This window comes from Ammospiza caudacuta, chromosome 32, assembly GCF_027887145.1.
Source record: "Ammospiza caudacuta isolate bAmmCau1 chromosome 32, bAmmCau1.pri, whole genome shotgun sequence".
Taxonomy (NCBI): Eukaryota; Metazoa; Chordata; class Aves; order Passeriformes; family Passerellidae; genus Ammospiza; species Ammospiza caudacuta.
The window spans coordinates 2,315,500-2,339,942 of record NC_080624.1 but is presented as its reverse complement, the minus strand read 5'-3'; the positions used below and the strand labels follow the sequence as shown (position 1 = coordinate 2,339,942).

The 24,443-nt window shown below is 56.1% G+C and overlaps 1 protein-coding gene across 1 annotated transcript; it reads left to right on the top strand.

Annotated features, from left to right (window-relative positions):
• The first annotated feature begins 1,150 nt into the window (after positions 1 to 1,150).
• LOC131570084 (oocyte zinc finger protein XlCOF19-like) lies at positions 1,151 to 7,068 on the top strand. The gene is made up of 3 exons (XM_058822425.1): positions 1,151 to 1,227; positions 5,654 to 5,727; positions 5,881 to 7,068. Exons 2-3 carry the CDS (start codon positions 5,706 to 5,708, stop codon positions 6,642 to 6,644), a joined length of 786 nt encoding a protein of 261 aa, XP_058678408.1. The 5' UTR covers positions 1,151 to 1,227; positions 5,654 to 5,705; the 3' UTR covers positions 6,645 to 7,068.
• Positions 7,069 to 24,443: the final 17,375 nt, after the last annotated feature.

Genomic DNA, 24,443 nt, shown 5'->3' with positions numbered 1-24,443 from the left:
AAAACTGGATCTGGGTTACAACTATGTGACTAAACAACTGGCAGGCTCATAAAATTTATAAGACAGTTTAATACATGTGTGCCAGGAAAATGAATCCACAAACATCAGAGGTTTATGTCCAAAAAGGAGACAGAGGAGTCCTTTGACTTTATTTGCATAATGGGAGAGACCATGGGGCATTCCCCTGGGGTCTCTCCAATTTTTGCAGGATGCAGCCTCCTTTTTATCCCAATTTCCCTTCTCTCTTTCCCCAGTGGCTGAGGTACTTGAGAGGTACAGACTTCCCAAAACATCTGATATCAGAGATTCCCCTCTGATGTATAACCCTCCCTTTTAATTTTCAATTCTTATGGAATTTAGGTTTCCCCCCATTGTTTCTTTCATCTTTCAGCATACAATTTAATTTATCAGCAACCATAAAGTTTATTTGTAAAAACACATATCTTTTTCCATTTATCAATTACTGGAATCCTTCCCATTGTTTCTTTTATCTCTCAGTGCTGGTTTTATCTAGCAGCAGACCCACAGCTGGTTTGTAAAGACAAATCCCACATTCCTCTCATATGCACATGTCTTTTATGTATATGCAACAAGAGGTAAAATAGACTTGGGAATTTTCGGGGGTGCCTGTGTCCTTAGGGCAGCACTGAAATAAATCATACTGGCTTTACAGCTTCTACAAATTGCGGCATTTTTTCTGCAAATCAGGGTGAGCCTCTGCTGTGAGACTGCACTGGGATCTTATTACCACCCACCTCCATAAAAGAGGGACCATCCCCGTCTGCCTGGGACCCTGAGCTCGGCTCTCCCTGCCCTGCAGCCACTGTTATAGATACATATTATATGCGCCCCACATGTGCCCCCACAATGCCCCAGGACCCCCCCCAGACCCCCCAAACCCCCGGACCCCTCCCCAAAGGCCCCCCAGACCCCCCCGGACACTCCCCCGCCCCCCCCCTCCCAATCCCCTCTCGGGCCCCTCCCGCTCCCGTCCCGAGCCCGGCGGGTCCCGGCAGCAGCGGGGAAGGGGGCGCCGCTTCTGGGTCGCCTCTGATTGGCTGAGGCGGCGGGGGGGGCGGGCATTGCTGAGGGGAGCGGCGCCGTGATTGGTTGCTTCCAGGACGTGCAGCGCGGTGATTGGTTGGTTCCGGGCGGGGCGCGCCGCCATTGTTGGTAGCCCGCGCACGCGGCAGAGGCGGGAGATTGTGAGGGGAGAGCAGAGCTGAGGTGGGTCCGGGGAAAGCAGGGGGGGTTTGGGGCGGGTCTGAGGGGAAATTGGTGATTTTTGGGGGCATCGACGGGAAACAAGGGGGTGTGTGGTGGGTTTGGACAGAATGAGGGGGCTTTCGGGAGCTTTGGGGGGAGCTTGAGAGGTCTAGAGCGTTCTCAGGTGGGTTTAGGAGGATCTGAGGGGAATTGGGAGGGTCTGAGGGGCTTTGGGGGGATTGTGAGAGGAACTGTGGGGTTGCGAGTGGATCTGGGGGGTTTTGAGGTGGCTCTGGAAAAATGTGTGGGCGTCTGAGGGGATTTCATAGGGTTTGGGGGAGATTGAGGGGCCTGAGGGGGATTTGGGGCAGTCTGATGGATTTGGGGCGGGGGGGGTCTTAGGGGGGTCTGGGGTGAATTTTGGGGGAAATGGGGGGGTCTGAGGGTCCTGGGGAGGTTTTTGGGGTCCGGGGTGGTTCTGGGCCAACACTGGGGGAGCTCTGGGGGGTTTGGGGTTCCTGGAGGGGTCCGGGGGAGATTTGGGGGTCTCGGGGGGTCCCAGGCCCACCCTGAACCGGGGTCTGGGGGTTTCGGGGGGAAGGGGCACAGCAGGGGTCCCCCCCCACCCCGGTTTTTGGGGGTCTCCCATGGTGCCCCCTCCCCAAAACGCTCCGAGGGCCCCCTGAAGTGGCTCCTGTTCCACCCGCCGGTGCCCCCTGATCCAGGACGGCCCCACTGAGTCTGGGGGGATTTGTGGGGATTTTGGGGGATTTTGAGAGGGGTTTTTGGGGATTTCGGGAGGAGCTTTTTTGGGCTTGGAGTTTTTTTTGGGGAGTTTGTGGGGAATTATTGGGGTTTTTGGGGAGAATTATTGGGTTTTGAGATGGTTACGTAATTTTGGGGGATTGTGTTGTTTTGGGGGGTTTTGGATTGTGGGTGATTGTATTGGGGTTATGGGGGTTTTTTGGAGGGGAGGGATTTGTTGACGTTTTTGGGAGCCCTTTTAAATTTTGTTGAGTTCCACTAGGATTTTTGGAGATTCTCTGGGGTTTTTGAGGGTTTTCTTGTAATTTTTGGGGATGTTGTGGGGTTTTTGTGGAATTTTAGGGAGGCTTTGGGGCATTCCCTGGGTGTGGTGAAGGGCTGATTAGCACCAAAATCTCTTTAAAACCTCCAAAAGTTCCAATAAAACCCACTAAATCCCTATTAAATCTCTCAAAATCCCATTAGAACACCCTAGAATCCCAATAAATGCCTACAAAATCCTGTGAAATCCTAATAGCGCCAAAAATCCTGATTAAACTCTGCAAATCCCCCAAAAATATCCCCAAAGCCTTAAAAGCCCCAAAAGTCCCACAAAATCTCCTCCAAGATCCAAGGAAATCCTGGCAACACCCAAAAACCCCCACAAAACTCCCCAAATCCCACCAAAAATCCCAAAAAAACCCAAATCTGCAATGAATCCCAATAAATGCCACCACAATTCCAATAAAATGCCCCAAAATCTCCTAAAAATCCCAATAAAACCCCCAGAATTTCTGAGAATCCAAATAAATCCCAACTAAATCCCAGTAAAACCCCTGAAATTCAAAAAAAGCCACAAAAAAATTCAATAAACCCCCAAATATGCCCAGAAAAACTCCCCCTCAAAATACCAATACAATCCCCCAAAATCCACAAAACCAACCACTCCCAGTCAATCCCAGTATGATTCCAGTCGCTCTTAATGAGATCCCAGTGTAACCCGGTATCGACTCAGCTGCTCTCACTGTGATCCCAGTATGATCCCAGTTGTTCCCAGCATAATTCCAGATGTTCCCATTTCCTCCCATTATGATCCCAGTTTCCCCAAGAGTAGTCCCAGTTGCTCCCAGTATTATCCCAGCTGTTCCCAGTGTGGTTCCAGTATGGTTAGAGACACTCCAAGTATGTTTTAGTTACCTCAGAATGATCCCAGTCTTTCACAGTTACTCCCAGTTTCCTCTAGCATAATCCCAGTTTCCATCTGTTGCTCAAAGGGTGGCCCCAGTTGCTCCCAGTATGATGCCAGTTGCCCCAGTTATAGTCTCAGTCCTCTCAGCATGGTTCCAGTACCTTCCAGCTGTTTCCACTTGCTCCCAGTGTGTCACATTTTCCTCCCAACATGGGCCCAGTAGCTCCCAGTAACCCCCAGTCAGGTTCCATTCATGCCCAGTATAATCCCAGTATGAGTGTAGCCACTCCCAGTATGATTCCAGTCACCTGCAGTCTAATCCCAGTTGCTCCCAGTCACTCCCAGTCTGATGCCAGTGCCCCCAGTGTGATCCCAGTTGCTCCCAGCATGGGCCCAGCTGTTCCCAGTGTGCTTCCATCACTCCCCTATGGTTACAAACACTCCCAGTATGGTCCCAGTTAAACCCAGTTGCCTCTGCTCTAATCCCAGTCACTCCCCATATGATCCCTGTCCCTCCCATCATGGTCCCACTCACTCCCAGTTGCCCCCAATGTGGTCCCAGTTCTCCCCACTGTGGTCCCAGCTGTTCCCAGTGTGGTTCCAGTCCCCCCAGTATGGTTACAGACACTTCCAGTATATCCCAGTTCCCCCAGCATGTCTGTAGTCATTTCCAGACACTGCCAGTGGCCCCAGTAAGGTGTCAGTTCTCCCAGTATGATCCCCCAGTCATGCCCAGTATATCCCAGTTGCCTCCAGCATGCATCCAGTCCTTCCCAGTTCCTCCAGTTTGCTTGCAGCATCATCCCAGTTTCTGTCAGTTGTTCCCAGTGGCCCAAACTGTGATGCCAGTCACTCACTTTGACCGCAGTATGATCCCAGTAAGCTCCAGTTTGATACCAGTCACATGGCAGCCCTCCCAGTGTGGTCCCAGTTGTTTCCAGTTTCTCCCAGTATGATCCCAGCTGCCCCCAGCATGGTTCCAGTTGCTTCCTAGATCAGCCCAGTCAGTCCCAGTATGATGCCATTTGCTCCCAGCATGCTCCCAGTTGCTCCCAGTCAGGCCCAGTATGGGGGATGATGTGCAGGGTGTGTTCCCAGTTGCTCTCATATACTCCCAGTATTAGTCCAGTCCCTCCCAGTATGATCCAATGATGAGCCCAGTGTGCTCCCAGTCCCTGCCAGTATGAACCAGTTGTGCTCCACATGGTTCCAGTTGCTCTCTTTTACCCTCGCTTTCATTCCTGTCCGTCCCAGTATCTCCCAGTGTAGCCCAGTTCCCTCTGGCATGTTCCCAGTCACTCCCAGTTGCTCCTAGTTGGGTTTTTGAGGGGATGTTTGGAGAATGAAGCAGTCCAAGGCTGAGCGGAAAAGGCTCCTCAGGGAGGACATCGGGGGGTGCCGGTGGCGGCTGCCGGCAGAGGCAGCCTGGAGGACCAGAGCCCTGTGTGCCCCAGGAGCCCAAAGTGGGGAGCCCAGAGAGGGGGGAGCGCCGCCATTGGCGGGAGCCTCAAGAGCCTGGAGAGGGGCAGGGGGGACTCCTTGGAGCCGCTGCAGCCCCGAGCAGAGAACGAGGGGAGAAGGGAGCCCAGGAGCCCAAGAGCCCCGGCATCCTGAAATGGGGAGAGTGAAGAGGGGGGAGCTTTTGGCATTGCTGGGACTGCCAGCAGCCTGGGCTGGGCGGGCACCGAGGAGAAGGGGGAGCCCCAGTCCAAGTGTGACCCCAGCAGGTGGGACAGGGGGAATTGCTGAACACCAGAGGGGAGGGACCAGGCATGGGGAGCTCCTGGGAGGCTTTTCCGGAGCTGAATCTCTGTGGTTTTGGAAGATATTGTGGAGCCCAGGTGGCTGGTGACTTGTAGAGATGGACTCGAGCAGAGGGACCTTGAAACTAAAGGTGTGTTGGGGAAGAAGAAACAGGAAAGCCTTATAAATATGGTTGTCTGGCAAATGATTTTGAGAATATAGAAAGTAAAAGCAAGATAAAATGAAAACAAGGTTTGAGATACCTTACTTACTGAACTACTGGAAAACAGTGGTGTGGCCCGATATAAGGTAATCCTCTTTAGATGAAACAACTCCCTCTGCTTGCAGAGAGGTCCAAGGGTCAGAGCAGACCCTACTAGCTCAGCAGAAGGGGTCCAAAGTGTGCATTTTAGGGTTTAAAATATAACACATATGGTGACGTAATGAATCCTGCAGGCTGTATGTAAATGCTCTAGGATTAGTATCTTGGTTAGTGAGAGATAGAATATTTAACACAGAAGATTTATTGTATTCTATCGGTAACCTTACTCTCTTGCTCTCTCACCCTCTCATCCTCTGTACCCCTCTGTTCTCTCGGGCCTGCTCCAAGCTGTGGCTGGCAGCTCCAAGCAGGGCCCTGCACCCAGGCCCTTTGCAATAAAACACAAGTTCCACGACCTGGCTTCACAGATCTCTCGTCTCCGTCCGTCCCGACCTTGCTACCCCCCGACACTGTACAAACATGCTCATCCCTTGTTTTCCCCAAACCAGGATTTCCCATTGCCGACCCCTGGTGGACTGCTGGACTGTGAGGAAGAGGACGATGTCCCAGGACACTGAGGCAGGTGAGGAGGAAGTCAGTGCCCCTTTCCCCTCTGTGCTGCTCCATCTCCCAGCCCAGCACGGCCCCGGCTGCAGCACAGCCCTGGGGGGATCTCCTTGCCCTTGCCTGTGGCACGGAGGCAAATCCCATCCTGTCCTTGTCCTTCCTCCCCCAGAGCAGGAGCTGAGCATGGAGAGCAGGGAGGACAAATGCCTGCGGCAGAACCTGGTGGCAGAGGCCGTTTTGAGCGGCTCCACGGCGCAGGAAGGCAACGGGGAGGAAAAGCCCTGGAGATGCCGCACGAGGAGGGGCTGCAAACGCAGCTGGCGGGGATCTGAGGGGGAAAGAGCCAGCCTGGGCCAGGAAGGCGGCCGGAGGTTGAGCCAGAGCTCAGAGCTGGTGCTCCGTGAGCAGCTCCATGATGGGGAGAAGCCCCACACGTGCGTGGAGTGTGGGAAGAGCTTCAGGTGGAAGTACAAGCTCATCAACCACCAGAGGACCCACACTGGGGAGAGGCCCTACGAGTGTTCCAAGTGTGGGAAGAGGTTTAAGATCAGGTCCCATCTCTTACGGCACTATCACATTCACAGAGAGGAGAGGCCCTTCCAATGCCCTGAGTGTGGGAAGGGATTCAAGGACAGCTCTACCCTTGTCAAGCACCGCCGCATCCACACTGGGGAGAGGCTCTACGAATGTGATAAATGCAGCAAGAGGTTTCAGACCAGCTCCAATCTCCTCCTGCACCAGCGCAAGCACACAGAGGAGAGGCCCTTCCGCTGCCCTGACTGTGGGAAGGGATTCCAGCGCAACTGCACGCTCGTCAGGCACCGGCGCATCCACACTGGGGAGAGGCCCTATGAGTGTCCCCAGTGTGGGAAGAGCTTCTCCAGGAACTCTACCTTGACCCGACACCAACGGAGGCGTTGGTGTCGCCACTAAGGGAAGCCCTGTGAGTGCCCCGAGTGTGGGAAGAGCTTTGTGTGCTGCTCCAGCTCCATCCCCCACTGGAGGAGGCACTTTGGGAACAGCCCTGGTCACTCACATTCGCTGTGATCCATGTTGGCAATACACCTGTCTGCTTCTACTTTTCGTTTCACCTTAATTTTTTCTTCTTCTCAATCTCTTTGCACTCCAACAGCCAAGAGGGATGGATCTCTCACTTCAAAACCACTCAAATCCCAGTGAAAATAGCTCAATCCCATCCCAGAAATGCTCAAACCCACCTCAGAAAAACCCAATCCCATAGCAAATTTACTCGATTCCATAGCCTCCAGAGTGAGATGGGCTTGGGAGGAGACTGGGAGATGTGGGATCCCAATTTGGAGTGGTGGGAAGAGGATTGTGTGGGGCTGGGTGTGTGGGATGTATTTGATAGCAAATAAAACTGTCAGACGTACTGATTTCTTTCCTGTTCATATTCAGCCCGTTGCAGTTCTGTTTGCAGAGTGCTGCCTTCTCAACTGATTGTGTTTGTGTCCCCTGCTCTCTCCTGCCTCTCTTTGCCTGCTCTGTTTCTCTCTCAGTGTCTCCCTTGACCCAGGGACCACCAGAGACCCTCCCCTGATTCAGTTGACCCAGGCAGCACCAGAGATCCTCCCCTGATTTAATTGACCCAAGCAGCACCAGAGACCCTCCCTATATTTAATTGCCCCAGGGACCACCAAAGTCTGTCCCCTGATTTAATTGACCCCTCTGCCACCAAAGACCTTCCCCTAATTTAACTGACCCTGCCCTGATTTAATTGTCCCCTCTGTCCCCACAGACCCTCCCTTGTTTTTTTTATTATTTTATTTCCCAATTATTATTTTTATTCCCAGTCCCAGGATCTGAAGTCCTGAAGGCTGGCAGGGAAATATCTCTGTAGGATTTTGCTCCATTTGCCTTCAAGGGCGAGAACATCTTTTCCTGTCTGGGAGCTGGAATTCCAGCCTTTTGCAATGTGTGCAGGGCAATACGGACTGGAATCAAATAGGGACTGAGATCAGATATGGACATAGATCAAATATGGATTGGGATTAAATATGGATTGGGATCAAATACAGACTGGGATAAACTGAACTGAGATTATATAGACCAGGATCAAATAGGAACTGGGATCAAATAGGAACTCCATCAAATATGGACTGGGATCAGATATGGACTGGGATCAGAAATGGACTGAGATCAAATATGGATTGGGATTAAATATGGATTGGGATCAAATGGACTGGGATAGAATATGGATTGGGATCAAATGGACTGGGATCAAATGCAGACTGGGATAAACTGGACTGAGATTATATAGACTGGGATCAAATATGGGCTCGGATCAAATATGGACTGGGGTAAAATATTGGGTGGGATCAAATATGGACTTGGAATAAATGTGGACTGGGATCAAATACAGACCGGGATGAACTATTGACTGGGATCAAATAGGAACTGGGATCAAATAGGGTCTCGATCAAACATGGACTGGGATCAAATATTGACTGGGGTTGTACAGAGTGGGATAAACTGGACTGAGATTATTTAGACTGGGATCAAATATGGACTGGGATCCTACGGATTGGGACCATACAGATTGGGATAAAGTGGACTGGGATCGAATAGGGACTGTGATCAAATTTGGGCTGGGATTAAATATGGACTGCGACCATTGGATTGGGATCAAATATAGACTGGGATCAACAGTTGACTAGGATAAACTGGACTGGGATCAGATATGGACTGGGATAATCCTGACTGGGATAAACTGGGCTGAGATCATATATACTGGGATCAAATATGGACTGGGATCAAACAGGGACTGGGACCATCCGGACCGGGTTGGCTGAACCGGAACCGTGCGAACCGAGGTGGTCCCGCTCCCCTCCGTCCCTCCCAGTTCCCTCCCAGTAAAGGGGGTCCCTCCCAATTCCCGCCCCGTCCCTCCCAGTTCCTCCCAGTCCCGGGGTCCCGCCCAGTTCCTCCCAGTCCTGCCCGGCGGTGAGGCCAAAACTCCTCGGAGTAATCGCGGAGCTCCCGGAGCGCTCCCGGTGCCGATGCCGATCCCGTTCGCGGTTCGGTCTGGTTCGATCCAGTTCGTTCCGGTTCGGTTCACGGCGCGGGGGATGAAGATCGCGATCTTCGGAGCCACCGGCAGAACCGGGCGTGTCACGCTGGGGCTGGCGCTGGAGCAGGGCACGGGACACCCCAAAAACGGGCACGGGACACCCCAAAAATGGGCACGGGGATCCCAAATTTGGGAGAGTTTGGGGGGATTGGGGATGCTAAAATCGGGAATGGAGGAACCCCAAAAGTGGAACAGGACACCACAAAAACGGGTACAGGGCACCCCAAAAATGGGCACGGGGACACCAAAATTTGGGGGGATTTGGGGCGATTTGGGACCCCAAAAAGCTGGAACGGAGGGACTCCAAAATGGGCATGGGGGACCCAAAATGGGCACTGGGACCCCAAAATTTGGGGGAATTGGGGACCCCAAAAAGCGGGAATGGAGTTACCCCAAAAACTGGGAACAGGGGGATCCCAAAATGGGTACAGGGGACCCTAAAAACGGACACGGGGACCCCAAAATTGGGGGAGTTCAAGGGAGATTTGGGATTCCAAAAATGGGAACGGATGTCCTAAAATTGGGGGAGTTTTTGGAGGGATTGAGGATCCCAAAAGGGGAAAGAGGGACCCCTAAATGAGATTTTAGGGGATTTGGGATCCCAAGAACCGGGAATGGGGTAAATTGAGGGGACCCCAAAATTGGAGGAAATTGGGGGGGAAGGGGGTCCCCAAAAATGGGGATGGGGGACCCTAAAATGGGGGGAATTTGGGGGATTCCAAAAAGAGAAAGGAGGAGAATTAGGGGACCCCAAAATGGGGGAATTTGGAACCCCAAAATTGTGAGAATTTGGAGAGAATTTGGGAGGATTGGAGGATCCCAAAACCGGGAATGAGGGACCCTAAAAATGAGGACAAGGGGGACCCCAAAACAGGGAACGAGGGGCCCCCGAAATGGGGGAGAATAGGGGGATTGGGGGGGACCCCAAAAGCAGAATTTGAGGAAGTCACGAGGAATTGGAGAAGTCACGGGAAATTTGGCGTCACCGGGAGTCTCACCATTTTGGGGACATTGCTGGAATTTGGGGTCACAGGAGTTTGGAGTCACAGGGAATTGCGGGAGTCCTGGGAATTTGGAGTCCTGGGGATTTGGGTTCCTTTGGAATTTGGGCAGTGTGGGAAGAGCTTCATGCAGCTCCATCCTGATCGTGCACCACACTGGATCGAGGACCCACCCACACTGGGGAACAGCCCTACAAGTGTGGGGAGTGTGGGCAGAGCTTCAGGTGGAGGTCTGACCTGACCAAGTGCCAGAGGATCCACAGTGGGGAGAGGCCCTATGAGTGGTCCGAGTGTGGGAAGAGGTTTCAGACCAGCTCCCATCTCCTCCAGCACTATCGGATTCACACAGAGGAGAGGCCCTTCCAATGCCCCGACTGCGGGAAGGGATTCAGGGACAAATACACCCTCATCACAAATACACCCACTGGCGTATCCACACTGGGGAGAGTCCCTACGAGTGTCTCCAGTGTGGGAAGAGCTTCTCCAGGAGCTCTCACTTGACCCAACACCAATGAAGGCACCACTAAGGGAAGCCCTGCGAGTTCACCGAGTGCGAGAAGAGCTTCGTGCGCTGCTCCAGCTCCATCCCCCACTGGAGGAGGCACTTTGGGCACAGCCCTGGTCACTCACATTCCCTGTGATCCATGTCGGGTACACAGCTGGCTGCTTCTCCTTTTGGTTTGGCTTAAATTTTTTTCTCTTCTCCATGTCTTTGCTCTCCAAAAGCCAAGAGGGATCAATCTGTCACTTCAAAACCACTCAAATCCCTCTGAAAACAACTGGATTGTAACCCAACAGGGCTCACACCCACCTCAAATTGCTTATTCCTGCCTCACAAAATCTCAGTCTCACGCCAGACTCACTTGATTCCACCGCCACCAGGGTGAGTTGGGGTTGGGAGGTGATTGGTAGAAGTGGGATCCCAATTTTGAGCAGTGGGATGGGGATTGTGTGGGGTGGCTGGGTGGGATGTATTTGATAGCAAAGAAAACTTTCAGAGTTACTTATTTCCGTCCGATTCATTTTCAGTCAGTTCTGTTTGCAGAGTGCTGCCTTCTCAGCTGATTAAATTCCTATAAAAATTTCATTTTTTAAATCATCTAACCCAAACAATCCAAAAACCAATATCCAAATAAAACCACGCACCTGAAATTAGAAGTTTGAAAAAAAAAAAAAATTTTCAAGAGTACTTAAGGATGTTATTAAAGTTTAATTGTTTGCTTAAAATGTATGAGAAATTATAGTGGTGTTTGGTTTTCTGTTTAGTGTATTTGTAATATGAATTGTTTTCCTAAGGTGTGTTAGATTGTATGTTAGTTTTTTTAGATATTTTTTATCTAAAGTATATTAGTTATTGAGTTAAGACTTTCAAACGTATTTCTTGGTATATAATTTGTTTATTTATATGCATTGGTAATATTATAGTAATAGTTGTTGGTTTGGGTTGAATCATTGTTGGAGTATTGTAAAGAAGACTTGAAATTTTTATATTGTATTTTTATAATAATTTATTTAATTTCAAGTTTAATTTTTTTTTGTTTATAATTTTATTGCATTTTTTTGAGAGGATAGGAAGGAAGTTCAAGGGCAGGAACATTTTTTCCTGGCTGGGAACTGGAATTCCAGACCCTGGGCGTGCGTGCAGGACCATGCAGTCTGGGATCAAATATGAACTGGGATCAAATATGAGCTGGGACCATATGGAATGGGACCATACAGATCAGGACAATACAGACTGGGATAAACTGGGTTGAGATTATATGGACTGGGATTGCGCAAGCTGGGATCACACGGACTGGGAAAAAGCTCTGGCTACCATAGGCTACCTTTGGCTGCCATCCCCCTCTCAAGGTGGCCACATCAAGTTGTCTTGATCCTGTTTGGGACTCCCTCCCCCTCCTTCCCCCCGCTCTCCTGCCCTTTCCCCATCGTTCCCCCAGTCCCCAGTCCCTTCCCCCGTGCTTGGTTTTGGGGGTTCCAGGCGCCTCCTGCTCCCTTTGGGAGTCCCGACACCCCTTTGGATTAATTTGGGGCCCCCCTTCTTCCCCAGCCCCCCGCTCCCCCCGCGGCCGGGGGGGCTCCGAGCACCCCCAGTGCCACCAGTGCGGCCCCGGCTGCCCCCGCACGCCCCATCCCCATCCCCGGGGTCACCTCCCGCCGCCCCAAATTCCGCTCCTGGCAACTGATGAGTCATCAGCGACAAACGCTCTGATTGGCTGGAAATGGCCCCGGGAGCAGCGGGACAGGGACCTCTGCAGCCTGAGCTGCCCTTGTTCCTCTCTGTCCGTGCACGGAACACAGCGCCGAGGAGAACGGCAGCAGGGCCCTGCGTGTCCCCGGGCTCAGGTTTTGCGTCGCTTCAGTTCCACGGAGACGCGGGTCAAGTGAAAAACCCAAACAGTTTATTAAGGGAAAGCGAAGCGAAGGGGTGAGCTGGGAGGCAGAAAAGGGGATGGGCAGGGCCTGAGGGCTGCAGGGAAGGGAAGGAGCTGTCAACAGGGAGAGAGATGGCAGGAGCTCCTGGAGCTTCGCACAGGCTCATCTCTGAGCAGCCAGAGCTGTGCCTGGAGCTCCAGCGGGTCCATCCTGCTCTGCAGGTGCTCCCATCTTCAATGGGCACTGGAAATCGCTAATGGACGCTGGTACATCTGATCCATCAGGCAAACAAAGTCCTGCAGATCTTCTATCAAAGGTCATCTGAAGCAGTTTGCTCATGCACGATGGACTCTCACCTTCCTTCAGGGCTTGAAGAGCTAGAAGAGAGAGGAACAGAGCCAAGGTCAGAGGCCAGATTGAGGGAATCCAAGGAAAGCCTCCTGCCAGGGCCATCCCAGCCGGCTCTTGCCATGGCTTCGGCCGGAAGGTGCTGGCCACGGACCCCCGCGTGTCGCTGGCAGCTCTCCGGGCTCTATCCCCGCCACCCCCCGTCCGTACAGGGAGCAGAGCCCTCGGCAGCCCGGGCAGGGATTGTAGCTGCGGGGTCGGCATTTGGAGCTGCCCCCGCCCGGCAGTGCTCGCTGCCACGCAGCTGCCCTGACTCACCCTCAGGGAGGACGTGGAGCTCTTCCTACTGCCCCATCGTGAGCACTCCGGCCACCCCTGGCAAGACAGAGCATGTGGCGGCCCCAGGCGGCACAGCTGCCCGACACGGGCTCTGCCAGCCCTGCGGCCGCACGCCCTGCTCCCGGGCAGGGTTCCTGCCGGGCCCTGCCGCCCGCTGCCGGCCCAGGGCACGGCTGCGGGAGGGCGGCGGCAGCGCACAGGGCGGGTGGGGCTGCAGCAGCCGGGGCGCGGCTCCCGCTGTAGCCGGGGCAGCAGCCGGGCCGGGGAAAGGGAGGGGCACCGGGCTCGGGGCTCAGCAATGAACCTGACGACCGCCTCTCGCGCGGGCCTCTGTAGGCTCTGCAGGCACGGAAGGGCCCAGCGCAAACACAAACTTGTGTTCCACACAGGCTGAAAAAATGTGGAGCCTGACTGAAAGTCTTGTGGAGCTCCTGCAGGAAAATGATAGCGACATGACTGGGATGACCATTCTTCTTTTAAGATATTTGCTCCTGGATGATGGTGCCCTAATACCCACCCCCATTGCCCTGCAGCTGGCTGAGGCACTCCTGCCACTCTTTGACCATGTAAGGCTCTGTGTCCACAGCCACGGCCACTGGCTGCTGCCCGGACACTTGGTGCCCTGTGGAGATGCAGGCCTGTGCCCTGGGGGGCCTGAAGCAGCTGATGCTCAGGTCTTTTGCCCTTCCTCTCATACAGGATGATAGCCAGGTGCAGCTGAGCTCCATGTGTGTCTTTCAAGAGATTCTGGACTCATTAAGCAAAGATGGAAGAAAGGCCCTGAAGTCCCACGTGCGCCAGAGCCTGGTCCCACTCTACCTCCACTGCCATGATGAAAACCAGATGGTTGCTGAGGTGAGGACTTGTGGCCGGCTGCTGTCCCCATGGGAAGGGGCTGGGCTGCCTCCTGCCTTGGCACCTTGCGGGCTGCAGCCTCCTCCAGGCTGTGGCACTGGGATGCTCCTGTGCCCTGGCCTGTGGGGCCATCTGTGCGTCTCTGCTGCTCTCCAGGCCTCCTGTGTAGTACTGCATTCTGCAGCCAGATTCCTGAAGAGAAGGAATCTCGAACAAATGCCAGAGGTGGATGAGATATGGAGGTTCGGCGAGAGCCTGGTAAGAGCAGCCAAGAATCCTCAGCCTGGAGAAGGGCCCTGAGGGCAGTGCTCACTGTGCAGGCCGGGCAACTGTGCCCCTGCCTGCTGCTGCAGCCAGAGGCCGCGCGGGTTCTTCTCCAGGCTCCCGTGGGCCTGAGCCGGGTGCCCATGCAGCCCCGGCCCGGCGGGGCGGCACCGCGGCTCCCCGGGCAGCAGCCTGCCCTCTGGCCCCTGCCCTCGGAAGCCCTTGGCCAGCGACTGCTGGCCGCGCCTCAGGGCTGTGCGGGCAGGGGAGGCCGGGGCGGGGTGCAGGCAGCGCCCGGCCCAGGGGCTGAGCCCGCGCCAACCCTTCACTCCTGCCGCTCTCTGCAGCTGGCAGAGGACAGGAGAAGAGCGGCCGAGCACCTGCGCCAGGCCCTGCGCTACCTGCGGAGCCCACAGGAGCCCCTGCGAGAGGCGGCCATCAGGTTCATGGGTGAGTCCCGAGCCCGGGCTCCCTCCCCGGCCCGGCCCGCCGCAGCTCGGCCCCGGCCCCGCCTGCTGCCCCGGCAGCGCCAGCCGGGCCCGGCCCCGTGGAGCCCCGCCTGGCCTGGGCGTTGCTGCTGCCGTCCTCTGGCAGCCGTGCCCTGGGGCGGCAGCGTGCGGCAAGGGCCCGGCTGAGCACTGCCGGGCCAGCAGCCCGTGTGGCCACAGCGCCGGCAGCGGCGCTGGCAGGGAGCTGTGCCGCTGGGGCCGTGACAGGCTCTGTGTTCACAGGCATGGCCGGGCGGCACCTGAGAGGGCAGCAGCAAGAGCTGCAGCGGATCTGCACTGGTGAGTGAGGGCAGCGGGCTGACAGCAGGGACTGCCAGGAGGAGCTGCAAGTCCTGCCCCGGCTGCGAAGGGCTCTGCTGCCGTGGGCCGAGCTCTGCTGCCGTGGGCCGAGATTTCAGGGCCACGTGGGCCATTCGTGGCCAGCAGCTTCGGGCTGATCCACTTGCTCCCTGCTCCCTCCTGGCCATGGCAAGAGTCGGTTGCCATGGCCCTGGCAGGGGGCTCTCCTCGGCTCCCCGCCGATCTGGCGTCTGACCGTGATTCTGTTCCTCTCTCTTGCAGCCCTCGAAGAAATGGCAGATGACATCAGCCTTTCTGTCAGAGGCCTCGCTCTTCAAACTTTACACATTCTCAGGGCAGAAGCTACAATTCGATATTCCATCTTGGAGGACCTGGAAGATCGGCTCCGCAGGGCGTGGAAAAAAAGGCTTGGTCTCTCAGGGCTTGGCCGCCTCTGCTGCTGGAGCTCTATGGAGAGATGATCCCAGAGGCTCTGTCTGCTGGGCCCTGAGCCAGCGGGGATTTTCCTTGTGTTCAAGACCGTTAATTTCTTATTTTCTTTTCCTTTACGATGTAAATATAGAATGTGTTCCAATAAACAGATTCCCAGTATCTTTCTTTTGCTGCCCAGGGTCCGTGGGGCATAGGGGAGGAGGGGGGAAAGGGTGCTTGCACTCAGCCAGCTGCCCAGGCATGCAGTGCTGCAGGGAAAATGGCCAGAAGCCCCTTGGCCTGTGGTGGTTCTGCTGAAGCCTTTGTGCTGCCCACAGAGCGGCTGGGCAGGGGCCGGGGCTGCGGGGATCCCTGCCAGAGCGGTGCCTGGAGATGGCCACAAGCCCTGTGCCAGGCAGGAAGCGCCATGTGTGTCCTCGTGCCCGTGTGCTGCTGGCTGCCTTGCTGAGGGCTCCCAGGTGCCTCTGGATGGGGCTGCTCTGGAGCTGCAGTGGGGCTGCGGCGCTGCTGCCGGGCAGCTTGGCTGGGCTGGGGCAGCCTCTGAGGGGCTGGGGCGCTGGCAAGCCCTGAGCAATGGGCTATCAGAGGCCACAAGCAGCCCCCCAGCAGCCGCCTTGTTCCTGCCAGAGTTGACTTGCAAGACGCATCACGGGCACTCTGGAATTAACAGCATCAGTGTTGTTGGAAATCCAAATGCAGGGAAATCTCAGACCTTTGGTCTTGTCAGCAAAGCTTAGAATTAAACACAGGATTTGATCGGAGACCTTGGAAAGGGCTCCCAAACTTAGGTGCTAGAAGCAAGAGTGCGGATTTCTAGTTTATAGCAGAGACACAGGGAGGAAAGTTGAAGTGGAGGAAAAGTAAGAGATTTAGAGTTCAAGATCTAGAAAAAATCAAAGTAGTTACAATGGTAACTAACAAGAAGTTTAGGATGCAGTGCTGTAGGTTTGTGTGTCATAGCATGATTGGCTAAGGAGGCTTACACTGTAGCATGATGTGGGAACCCAGGAAATTCCTCTGGCTGCCCTGCAAGACTCGAGACCCTGTCAGAGGGCTCAGAGACTTTGACACAGAGCCCAAGACCCTTGTGCCTTTGATTTAGCCCTTGGAGAAAACAATTACCAACCTTGTAGGAAGAATGACAAGCCACAAAAGTTTAAGTAGAATGATAGTGAATTTATCACAGAGTGGAAAAATTGATTTGGGGGGTTTTTAGAATGGGGCTTCAGGGGGCAAGATGGAGGACTCTGGGCATGTCCAGCCTTTCTCCTTCTTCTTCTTGGCCCCCATCTTCTGCTGTGATGTTGGCACTTTTAGATTGGTTTAGAGTAGAAGCTCACTGTCTAACGTAGATGATAGGTATTGGAAAGTAACTGCAAATATTTCTTGCTGAGCGGACCTCGGCAGGACAGGAGAAAGAATTGTATAGATAAGATACAATAAACAACCTTGAGACCGAGAAATGAAGAGCTCTGACTCCTTCTTGTACCGCCGGGCTGGGAAAAGAGACTTTCTAACTCATCTGGGGTCACTCTGACCAGCTAGAGACTCCGAGAGCATGAGTCCGTAAGACGAAATATTGAAGGATTGGGTGCAAAACAAAATGATCCTTGTTGGCCGTGTCTTCTTGGCCAAGAAATCCTTCAAAGCTCTCGTAACTACAAGTCTTGCGGCCCTGTGAGCCATGCGGTGGGGATGTGAGCCAAACTCACCCTTCCTGTCTATGTAGAAGAGAAGAAAAAGCAATGGCATCATCTCAAACACTCAGAGGTCCGCTCTCTAGCTCGTTCCAAACTCCTTCAACTCCCCCAAAGTGTGATTGAGCTACAAATAGATGACAGGGACTCTTAGTGCTGACTCTTTGACTCCAGAGCAGCTGCTTTAGAATCTTTCACATAACCCTGTGTAGTTCTATGCCAGAAATGGATCATTTGAAGAAACTTTCCCAACTGACTTGCATGGAGGCTTGTTTGAAGGGTGTTTGAGGAGAAAGCCTCCCAGCAGAGGTCTGGGCTTTTGCCTAGCTGTGTCCCCTGCTGATTGAGAAGTGTGCCATCAGCAGCATGGCTTTCTGGGCTGAAAATATCATCAGGACACTTGGACTTGCTCTTTTTGGCCTATAAAAGCTGGACCCACTTTTGGGGCAAATTTGGAGACCTCATCTATGGGTGGATGGACCACCTAGGATTTTCCCAGTTGCTGGGAATGGTTCTCCAGGTCCCTGGTGTAAAACGGGGCTGCCCAGCAACTGCACATCTGCAAAATGATAAGCAATTGTCTTGGTTTGAAGAGAGACATGTCTGCTAAGGAAGGCAGAAGCCTTCTCTGAAATGGAAAATGTAAATCCCCTCCCTTCAAATGATTCTCATTTAGAAATTCAAATGCTCTCAGGGAAAGATATGGGGAAAGGACTGAGCCGGCAGAGCCAGGCGGCGTTTGCTGATGCTCTGAGCCCTTCCTAAAGATCTTGTCGGGCTGCCTTAGACACCTGGGGCCAGGCATTCCGTCCAGCCTGGGCCACTTTGGCTGGGCTGGGGGCGGCCCCAGGGCAGGCGGCAGGGTGTGCAAGGGCCCTTGGTGACACGGTGCCGCACAGTCACTGTGACATGGAACCGGGTGTCCAAGGGCCCTTTGTGACACGTGGTGACACAGGAGCTGCCGGTGAGAAGAGCAGGCCACAGTGCTCGGAGCACGCGACGGGACAGGACGGGACAGAGCGGTGCCGTGAGGAGCCCCCGCACAGCGCGCTCGTTCGCCTCCCACCCGGAGCTTTTCCGAGGCCTTGTTCCTGCAGCTGAGCTCGAGGCCAGACCACAGGACTTGCTGAGCCGTGGTCTCCCTGAGGCTTCTTTTCTGCAGGTGCCCTCGAGGCCAGACCACAATCCTTGACAGGAGTCTCCTGTCCTTGTGGCAGGAGCCCTTGAGAGCGAGTGCAGGACTTGCTGTCCTGCAGCCTTCCTGAGGCTTCTCTCTTGAAGGTGCCTTCCAGGCACAACTGCAGGACTTGGTGACTTGGAGCTTTTCCAAGGCATCTCTCCTGCAAGTTGCCCCAAACCCAGTCAAAGCTATGGAGCAGAGACCCCCGGTAGTGCCCAAGATGGCCTGGGTGGAGGAGGAGGAAGAAGGCCCACGAGCTGCCCCATCACAGGAGACCCAGGAGGTGGTGCCGTTCAATCCACCGCAGGAGGGTGAGTGGCAGAGCCTGACTGTGGGACTGGTGCCTGCAGCCAGCTTGGCCCCATGCCATGCCAGGCCATGCCATGCAATCCCCAGAGGAAATGCCCATGGACAGGACGGAAATGCCCATGGACAGACCCGACGCAGTGGCCCTGCTCCATCCCCTGGGGCATCCCGGGGCTCTCCCTGCCTGGGGAGCTCAGGGCTGGGCTGTGTTCTCCGGCCTCTCCCACAGCCCCTCAGCTCTGGCTGCATTCGCTCTTTGCCAGATGCAGCCCTGGAGCGCACACAAGAGCAGGAATGCAGCCGTGGCCGCTTCCGCAGCACAGCCCAGGTACCTGCAGCCACCCTCACCTGGGCTGGGCCTTCTGTCCCTGCTCAGCCCAGCACCGCGTTTGCAGCGCTCCATGCAACATCCCCGGCTTCCTGCCCTTCTCCTACAGCTTGTCTGGAAATTCATCAAGAGAATGCAGGAGGAAGAGAGCATCACCATGAGCACTGGGCTCAGACCCTACTCTCCCAGCTTCCAAACCAAGCCCAGCGCTGCCCTCCTGTGTATGCTTGTAGAGGAAAATTTTTACTATCCAAACCAAGTAAGCAGCCTGTGGGAAGGGTTTGATCCTCCCAGGAATTGCTTGGCCTCCCAAGCCAAGCAATGCTGGTTGCTGTGAGCCTTTGGGGCCACATGGCAGTGGGCTGGGAAGGGAAGCACTTCTCTGGGGAAGCTGGGAACATTGCTCCCTCTGGCAGCTTTCCAAGTCTCCTGGTGCTTGTTACCCAATTATCCAGGTGCCCGCCATGGTGAGGTTCATCCACCAGTGGCTCCTGGCCAATGACTGTGCTGAGCACAGGCTGGACGAGGCCCTGCTGGATCTCACGGAAGCACAGCCAGATGACGCAGTGATGACGCTCCTGCGTGTGGCCCCATCCTGTGACAGGTATGGGGCCCACCTGCCCACAGGGCTCAGGCCTCCCCAGCGCAACACCCTGTACAGACTGTCCCAGGCCTCTGTCTGACCAACAGAGACTTCCCAGGCCCTCTGGCTGCTGCCTTTCCCAGCCCTGGCATGTCAGCCCCCAAGCCTGCTGCCATGCTCCCTCCCTGCCCCTCAGGGCTCTGTGCCCACAGGGCTGGGCTGCCTGGCTGCTGCTGGCCAGAGCCAGTGGGCAGAGGCAGAACTGGCAGCCAGCTCAGCTCCCCCCGGTGCTGTGTCTGAGACACCCCTGAGACAGAGCTCTGACCCCGCAGAGCTGCCATGGCCATGTGGAAGACCATCATGGGCTCAGCCAGGACTGCGGAGCTGGCGCAGCTGATCCTTCTGGATGTGCTGGGGAGCTGGCCAGAGCACAGCACGTGCACCTCCGATGGGGACGAAACTGGTGTCTTTGCCCTGGCTGTGAGTTTCTGACACTGGCCTTTGCTGGACCCAAGGCCGCCTCTCCAGCAGCTCTCCATCCTCCTTCCCCCACTGCATCTGCCTGCCTCAGGCCCCTGGGCCTGAAACCTGGCCCAGGGGCAGCTTCAGGCCCACCAGGCCCCGTGCTCCCCCTGCCAAGGTCTCTCCTGGCCTCTCCCTGCCACGCACGGGCCCTGCCACACGCACACCTCGGCACTGAGCGCTGTCTCGGGGGGCTTTGTCCTTTGCAGGCAACCGTGGTGATGTGGAAGATCCTCCAGGTGCCCTGTCTGCCACGGATATTAAAGGTGTATTTCCCCCGCCTATTTGTGCATCTCCTCTTCCAAGTGTTCTTCAGCACTCTGGATATGCCAGAGGAGGTCGATCCATTCTGGAAGGCATGCCAGCAAGAGCACGGCCTTGCCACCAGCCCCAACAGGTGCTCCATCCCACTCCTCCTGATCCTGCCACGTGGCCTGCCAAGGAGCCAGTGCTGCCAGTGTGACCTGGGCTTTGCTGCGCACACAGGTTTGCAGTGCGCACCCTGAAGTCCCTGCTCTGCCTTGTCCGCTGTGAGGATGTGGTGGTGGCAATGGAACGCAGGTGTGGCTGGGACACGCTGCTCTCTCTTGACACCCACCACTTTGCCGTGGCTCTGCTGGCCAGGTGAGAGCCCCTTCTCTCCACTGCCTCTGACATTTGTGCTCTCTGCCCAGGGTGTCCCACAAAGTCACCGTGGTCATGGGCCAGAGGGCCTTGTCACTGAGGGACGGCCAAGCACACTGGAAAAGGCTGGCAGAGGAGGGTGCCCATGAGCAACCAACTCCCAAGTGGGCCAGCTCCCCTGGCTGGAAAGGTGGTGGGGAAAGATGAGGACTCTGTGAGTCTCTCCTGGGAGAGGTTTGCCCCACTGGCTCAGGGTCTTGTTTCCTTTTCCTCTCGTCAGGATACTTTGCCATTCAGCCATACACTTTTGTTCCGGGATTGCATTCTACCTGCTTGCTATGCTCGGTGAAGAGATGCCGTACTGGGATTTCCCTGCCCTGGCGTTCCTTGTGGAGGTGAGCCTCAAGGCCAGTGCTGCCTGGCTGAGCTGCCTCCCAGTTCTCTGGCCTCTCGTAGGCACAGCTGCCAGGACGGTGCCCGTGCCCTGTGCTGCTGCCTGGGCCCGGCCCTGTGCAGCTCCGAGCTCCTGCCGGCCGGCTCCCTGTCACTGCCCTGTGCCTTTCAGGTCCTCGAGTGCCTGGACATGAGGGAATGCAGTGACAGTGTTCTAGAGATCATGACACAGAACCTGCAGAACGAGCACAGGGCCAGGCGTTACTTGGCACTCAGAGGCCTCGTAGTGCTGGGCAAGAATCCCTTGATGGTGAGAAGGGGGCAGTGGCTGAAGCCGTGCAGGCAGCGTGGGGCTGGGCAACGCAGTCGCTTGGCCTTGCCTGGGCTTCGAGCGCTGAGGCAGCTGCTCCCAGCTCTCCTGCCTCCCGCTTCAGCTGCCCCAGTGCTTCGGGACAGGCCTTTGGCCTCTGGGCCCTGCGGCAGCAGGGTGGCCTTTCACAAACTTGTGTTCCACACAGGCTGAAAAAATGTGGAGCCTGACTGAAAGTCTTGTGGAGCTCCTGCAGGAAAATGATAGCGACATGATTGGGATGACCATTCTTCTTTTAAGATATTTGCTCCTGGATGATGGTGCCCTAATACCCACCCCCATTGCCCTGCAGCTGGCTGAGGCACTCCTGCCACTCTTTGACCATGTAAGGCTCTGTGTCCACAGCCACGGCCACTGGCTGCTGCCCGGACACTTGGTGCCCTGTGGAGATGCAGGCCTGTGCCCTGGGGGGCCTGAAGCAGCTGATGCTCAGGTCTTTTGCCCTTCCTCTCATACAGGATGATAGCCAGGTGCAGCTGAGCTCCATGTGTGTCTTTCAAGAGATTCTGGACTCATTAAGCAAAGATGGAAGAAAGGCCCTGAAGTCCCACGTGCGCCAGAGCCTGGTCCCACTCTACCTCCACTGCCATGATGAAAACCAGATGGTTGCTGAGGTGAGGACTTGTGGCCGGCTGCTGTCCCCATGGGAAGGGGCTGGGCTGCCTCCTGCCTTGGCACCTTGCGGGCTGCAGCCTCCTCCAGGCTGTGGCACTGGGATGCTCCTGTGCCCTGGCCTGTGGGGCCATCTGTGCATCTCTGCTGCTCTCCAGGCCTCCTGTGTAGTACTGCATTCTGCAGCCAGATTCCTGAAGAGAAGGAATCTCGAACAAATGCCAGAGGTGGATGAGATATGGAGGTTCGGCGAGAGCCTGGTAAGAGCAGCCAAGAATCCTCAGCCTGGAGAAGGGCCCTGAGGGCAGTGCTCACTGTGCAGGCCGGGCAACTGTGCCCCTGCCTGCTGCTGCAGCCAGAGGCCGCGCGGGTTCTTCTCCAGGCTCCCGTGGGCCTGAGCCGGGTGCCCATGCAGCCCCGGCCCGGCGGGGCAGCACCGCGGCTCCCCGGGCAGCAGCCTGCCCTCTGTCCCCTGCTCTCGGAAGCCCTTGGCCAGCGACTGCTGGCCGCGCCTCAGGGCTGTGCGGGCAGGGGAGGCCGGGGCGGGGTGGAGGCAGCGCCCGGCCCAGGGGCTGAGCCCGCGCCAACCCTTCACTCCTGCCACTCTCTGCAGCTGGCAGAGGACAGGAGAAGAGCGGCCGAGCACCTGCGCCAGGCCCTGCGCTACCTGCGGAGCCCACAGGAGCCCCTGCGAGAGGCGGCCATCAGGTTCATGGGTGAGTCCCGAGCCCGGGCTCCCTCCCCGGCCCGGCCCGCCGCAGCTCGGCCCCGGCCCCGCCTGCTGCCCCGGCAGCGCCAGCCGGGCCCGGCCCCGTGGAGCCCCGCCTGGCCTGGGCGTTGCTGCTGCCGTCCTCTGGCAGCCGTGCCCTGGGGCGGCAGCGTGCGGCAAGGGCCCGGCTGAGCACTGCCGGGCCAGCAGCCCGTGTGGCCACAGCGCCGGCAGCGGCGCTGGCAGGGAGCTGTGCCGCTGGGGCCGTGACAGGCTCTGTGTTCACAGGCATGGCCGGGCGGCACCTGAGGGGGCAGCAGCAAGAGCTGCAGCGGATCTGCACTGGTGAGTGAGGGCAGCGGGCTGACAGCAGGGACTGCCAGGAGGAGCTGCAAGTCCTGCCCCGGCTGCGAAGGGCTCTGCTGCCGTGGGCCGAGCTCTGCTGCCGTGGGCCGAGATTTCAGGGCCACGTGGGCCATTCGTGACCAGCAGCTTCGGGCTGATCCACTTGCTCCCTGCTCCCTCCTGGCCATGGCAAGAGCCGGTTGGGATGGCCCTGGCTGGGGGCTCTCCTCGGCTCCCCGCCGATCTGGTGTCTGACCGTGATTCTGTTCCTCTCTCTTGCAGCCCTTGAAGAAATGGCAGATGACATCAGCCTTTCTGTCAGAGGCCTCGCTCTTCAAACTTTACACATTCTCAGGGCAGAAGCTACAATTCGATATTCCATCTTGGAGGACCTGGAAGATCGGCTCCGCAGGGCGTGGAAAAAAAGGCTTGGTCTCTCAGGGCTTGGCCGCCTCTGCTGCTGGAGCTCTATGGAGAGATGATCCCAGAGGCTCTGTCTGCTGGGCCCTGAGCCAGCAGGGATTTTCCTTGTGTTCAAGACTGTTAATTTCTTCTTTTGTTTTCCTTTACGATGTAAATATAGAATGTGTTCCAATAAACAGACTCCCAGGATCTTTCTTTTGCTGCCCAGGGTCCGTGGGGCATAGGGGAGGAGGGGGGAAAGGGTGCTTGCACTCAGCCAGCTGCCCAGGCATGCAGTGCTGCAGGGAAAATGGCCAGAAGCCCCTTGGCCTGTGGTGGTTCTGCTGAAGCCTTTGTGCTGCCCACAGAGCGGCTGGGCAGGGGCCGGGGCTGCGGGGATCCCTGCCAGAGCGGTGCCTGGAGATGGCCACAAGCCCTGTGCCAGGCAGGAAGCGCCATGTGTGTCCTCGTGCCCGTGTGCTGCTGGCTGCCTTGCTGAGGGCTCCCAGGTGCCTCTGGATGGGGCTGCTCTGGAGCTGCGGTGGGGCTGCGGCGCTGCTGCCGGGCAGCTTGGCTGGGCTGGGGCAGCCTCTGAGGGGCTGGGGCGCTGGCAAGCCCTGAGCAATGGGCTATCAGAGGCCACAAGCAGCCCCCCAGCAGCCGCCTTGTTCCTGCCAGAGTTGACTTGCAAGACGCATCACGGGCACTCTGGAATTAACAGCATCAGTGTTGTTGGAAATCCAAATGCAGGGAAATCTCAGACCTTTGGTCTTGTCAGCAAAGCTTAGAATTAAACACAGGATTTGATCGGAGACCTTGGAAAGGGCTCCCAAACTTAGGTGCTAGAAGCAAGAGTGCGGATTTCTAGTTTATAGCAGAGACACAGGGAGGAAAGTTGAAGTGGAGGAAAAGTAAGAGATTTAGAGTTCAAGATCTAGAAAAAATCAAAGTAGTTACAATGGTAACTAACAAGAAGTTTAGGATGCAGTGCTGTAGGTTTGTGTGTCATAGCATGATTGGCTAAGGAGGCTTACACTGTAGCATGATGTGGGAACCCAGGAAATTCCTCTGGCTGCCCTGCAAGACTCGAGACCCTGTCAGAGGGCTCAGAGACTTTGACACAGAGCCCAAGACCCTTGTGCCTTTGAT

Coding starts and splice junctions, on each gene's coding strand:
- LOC131570084 (XM_058822425.1), top strand. CDS start 5,706: ATGTCCCAGGACACTGAGGCAG. Junction 5,728..5,880: donor GTCCCAGGACACTGAGGCAG/GTGAGGAGGAAG, acceptor TTCCTCCCCCAG/AGCAGGAGCTGAGCATGGAG.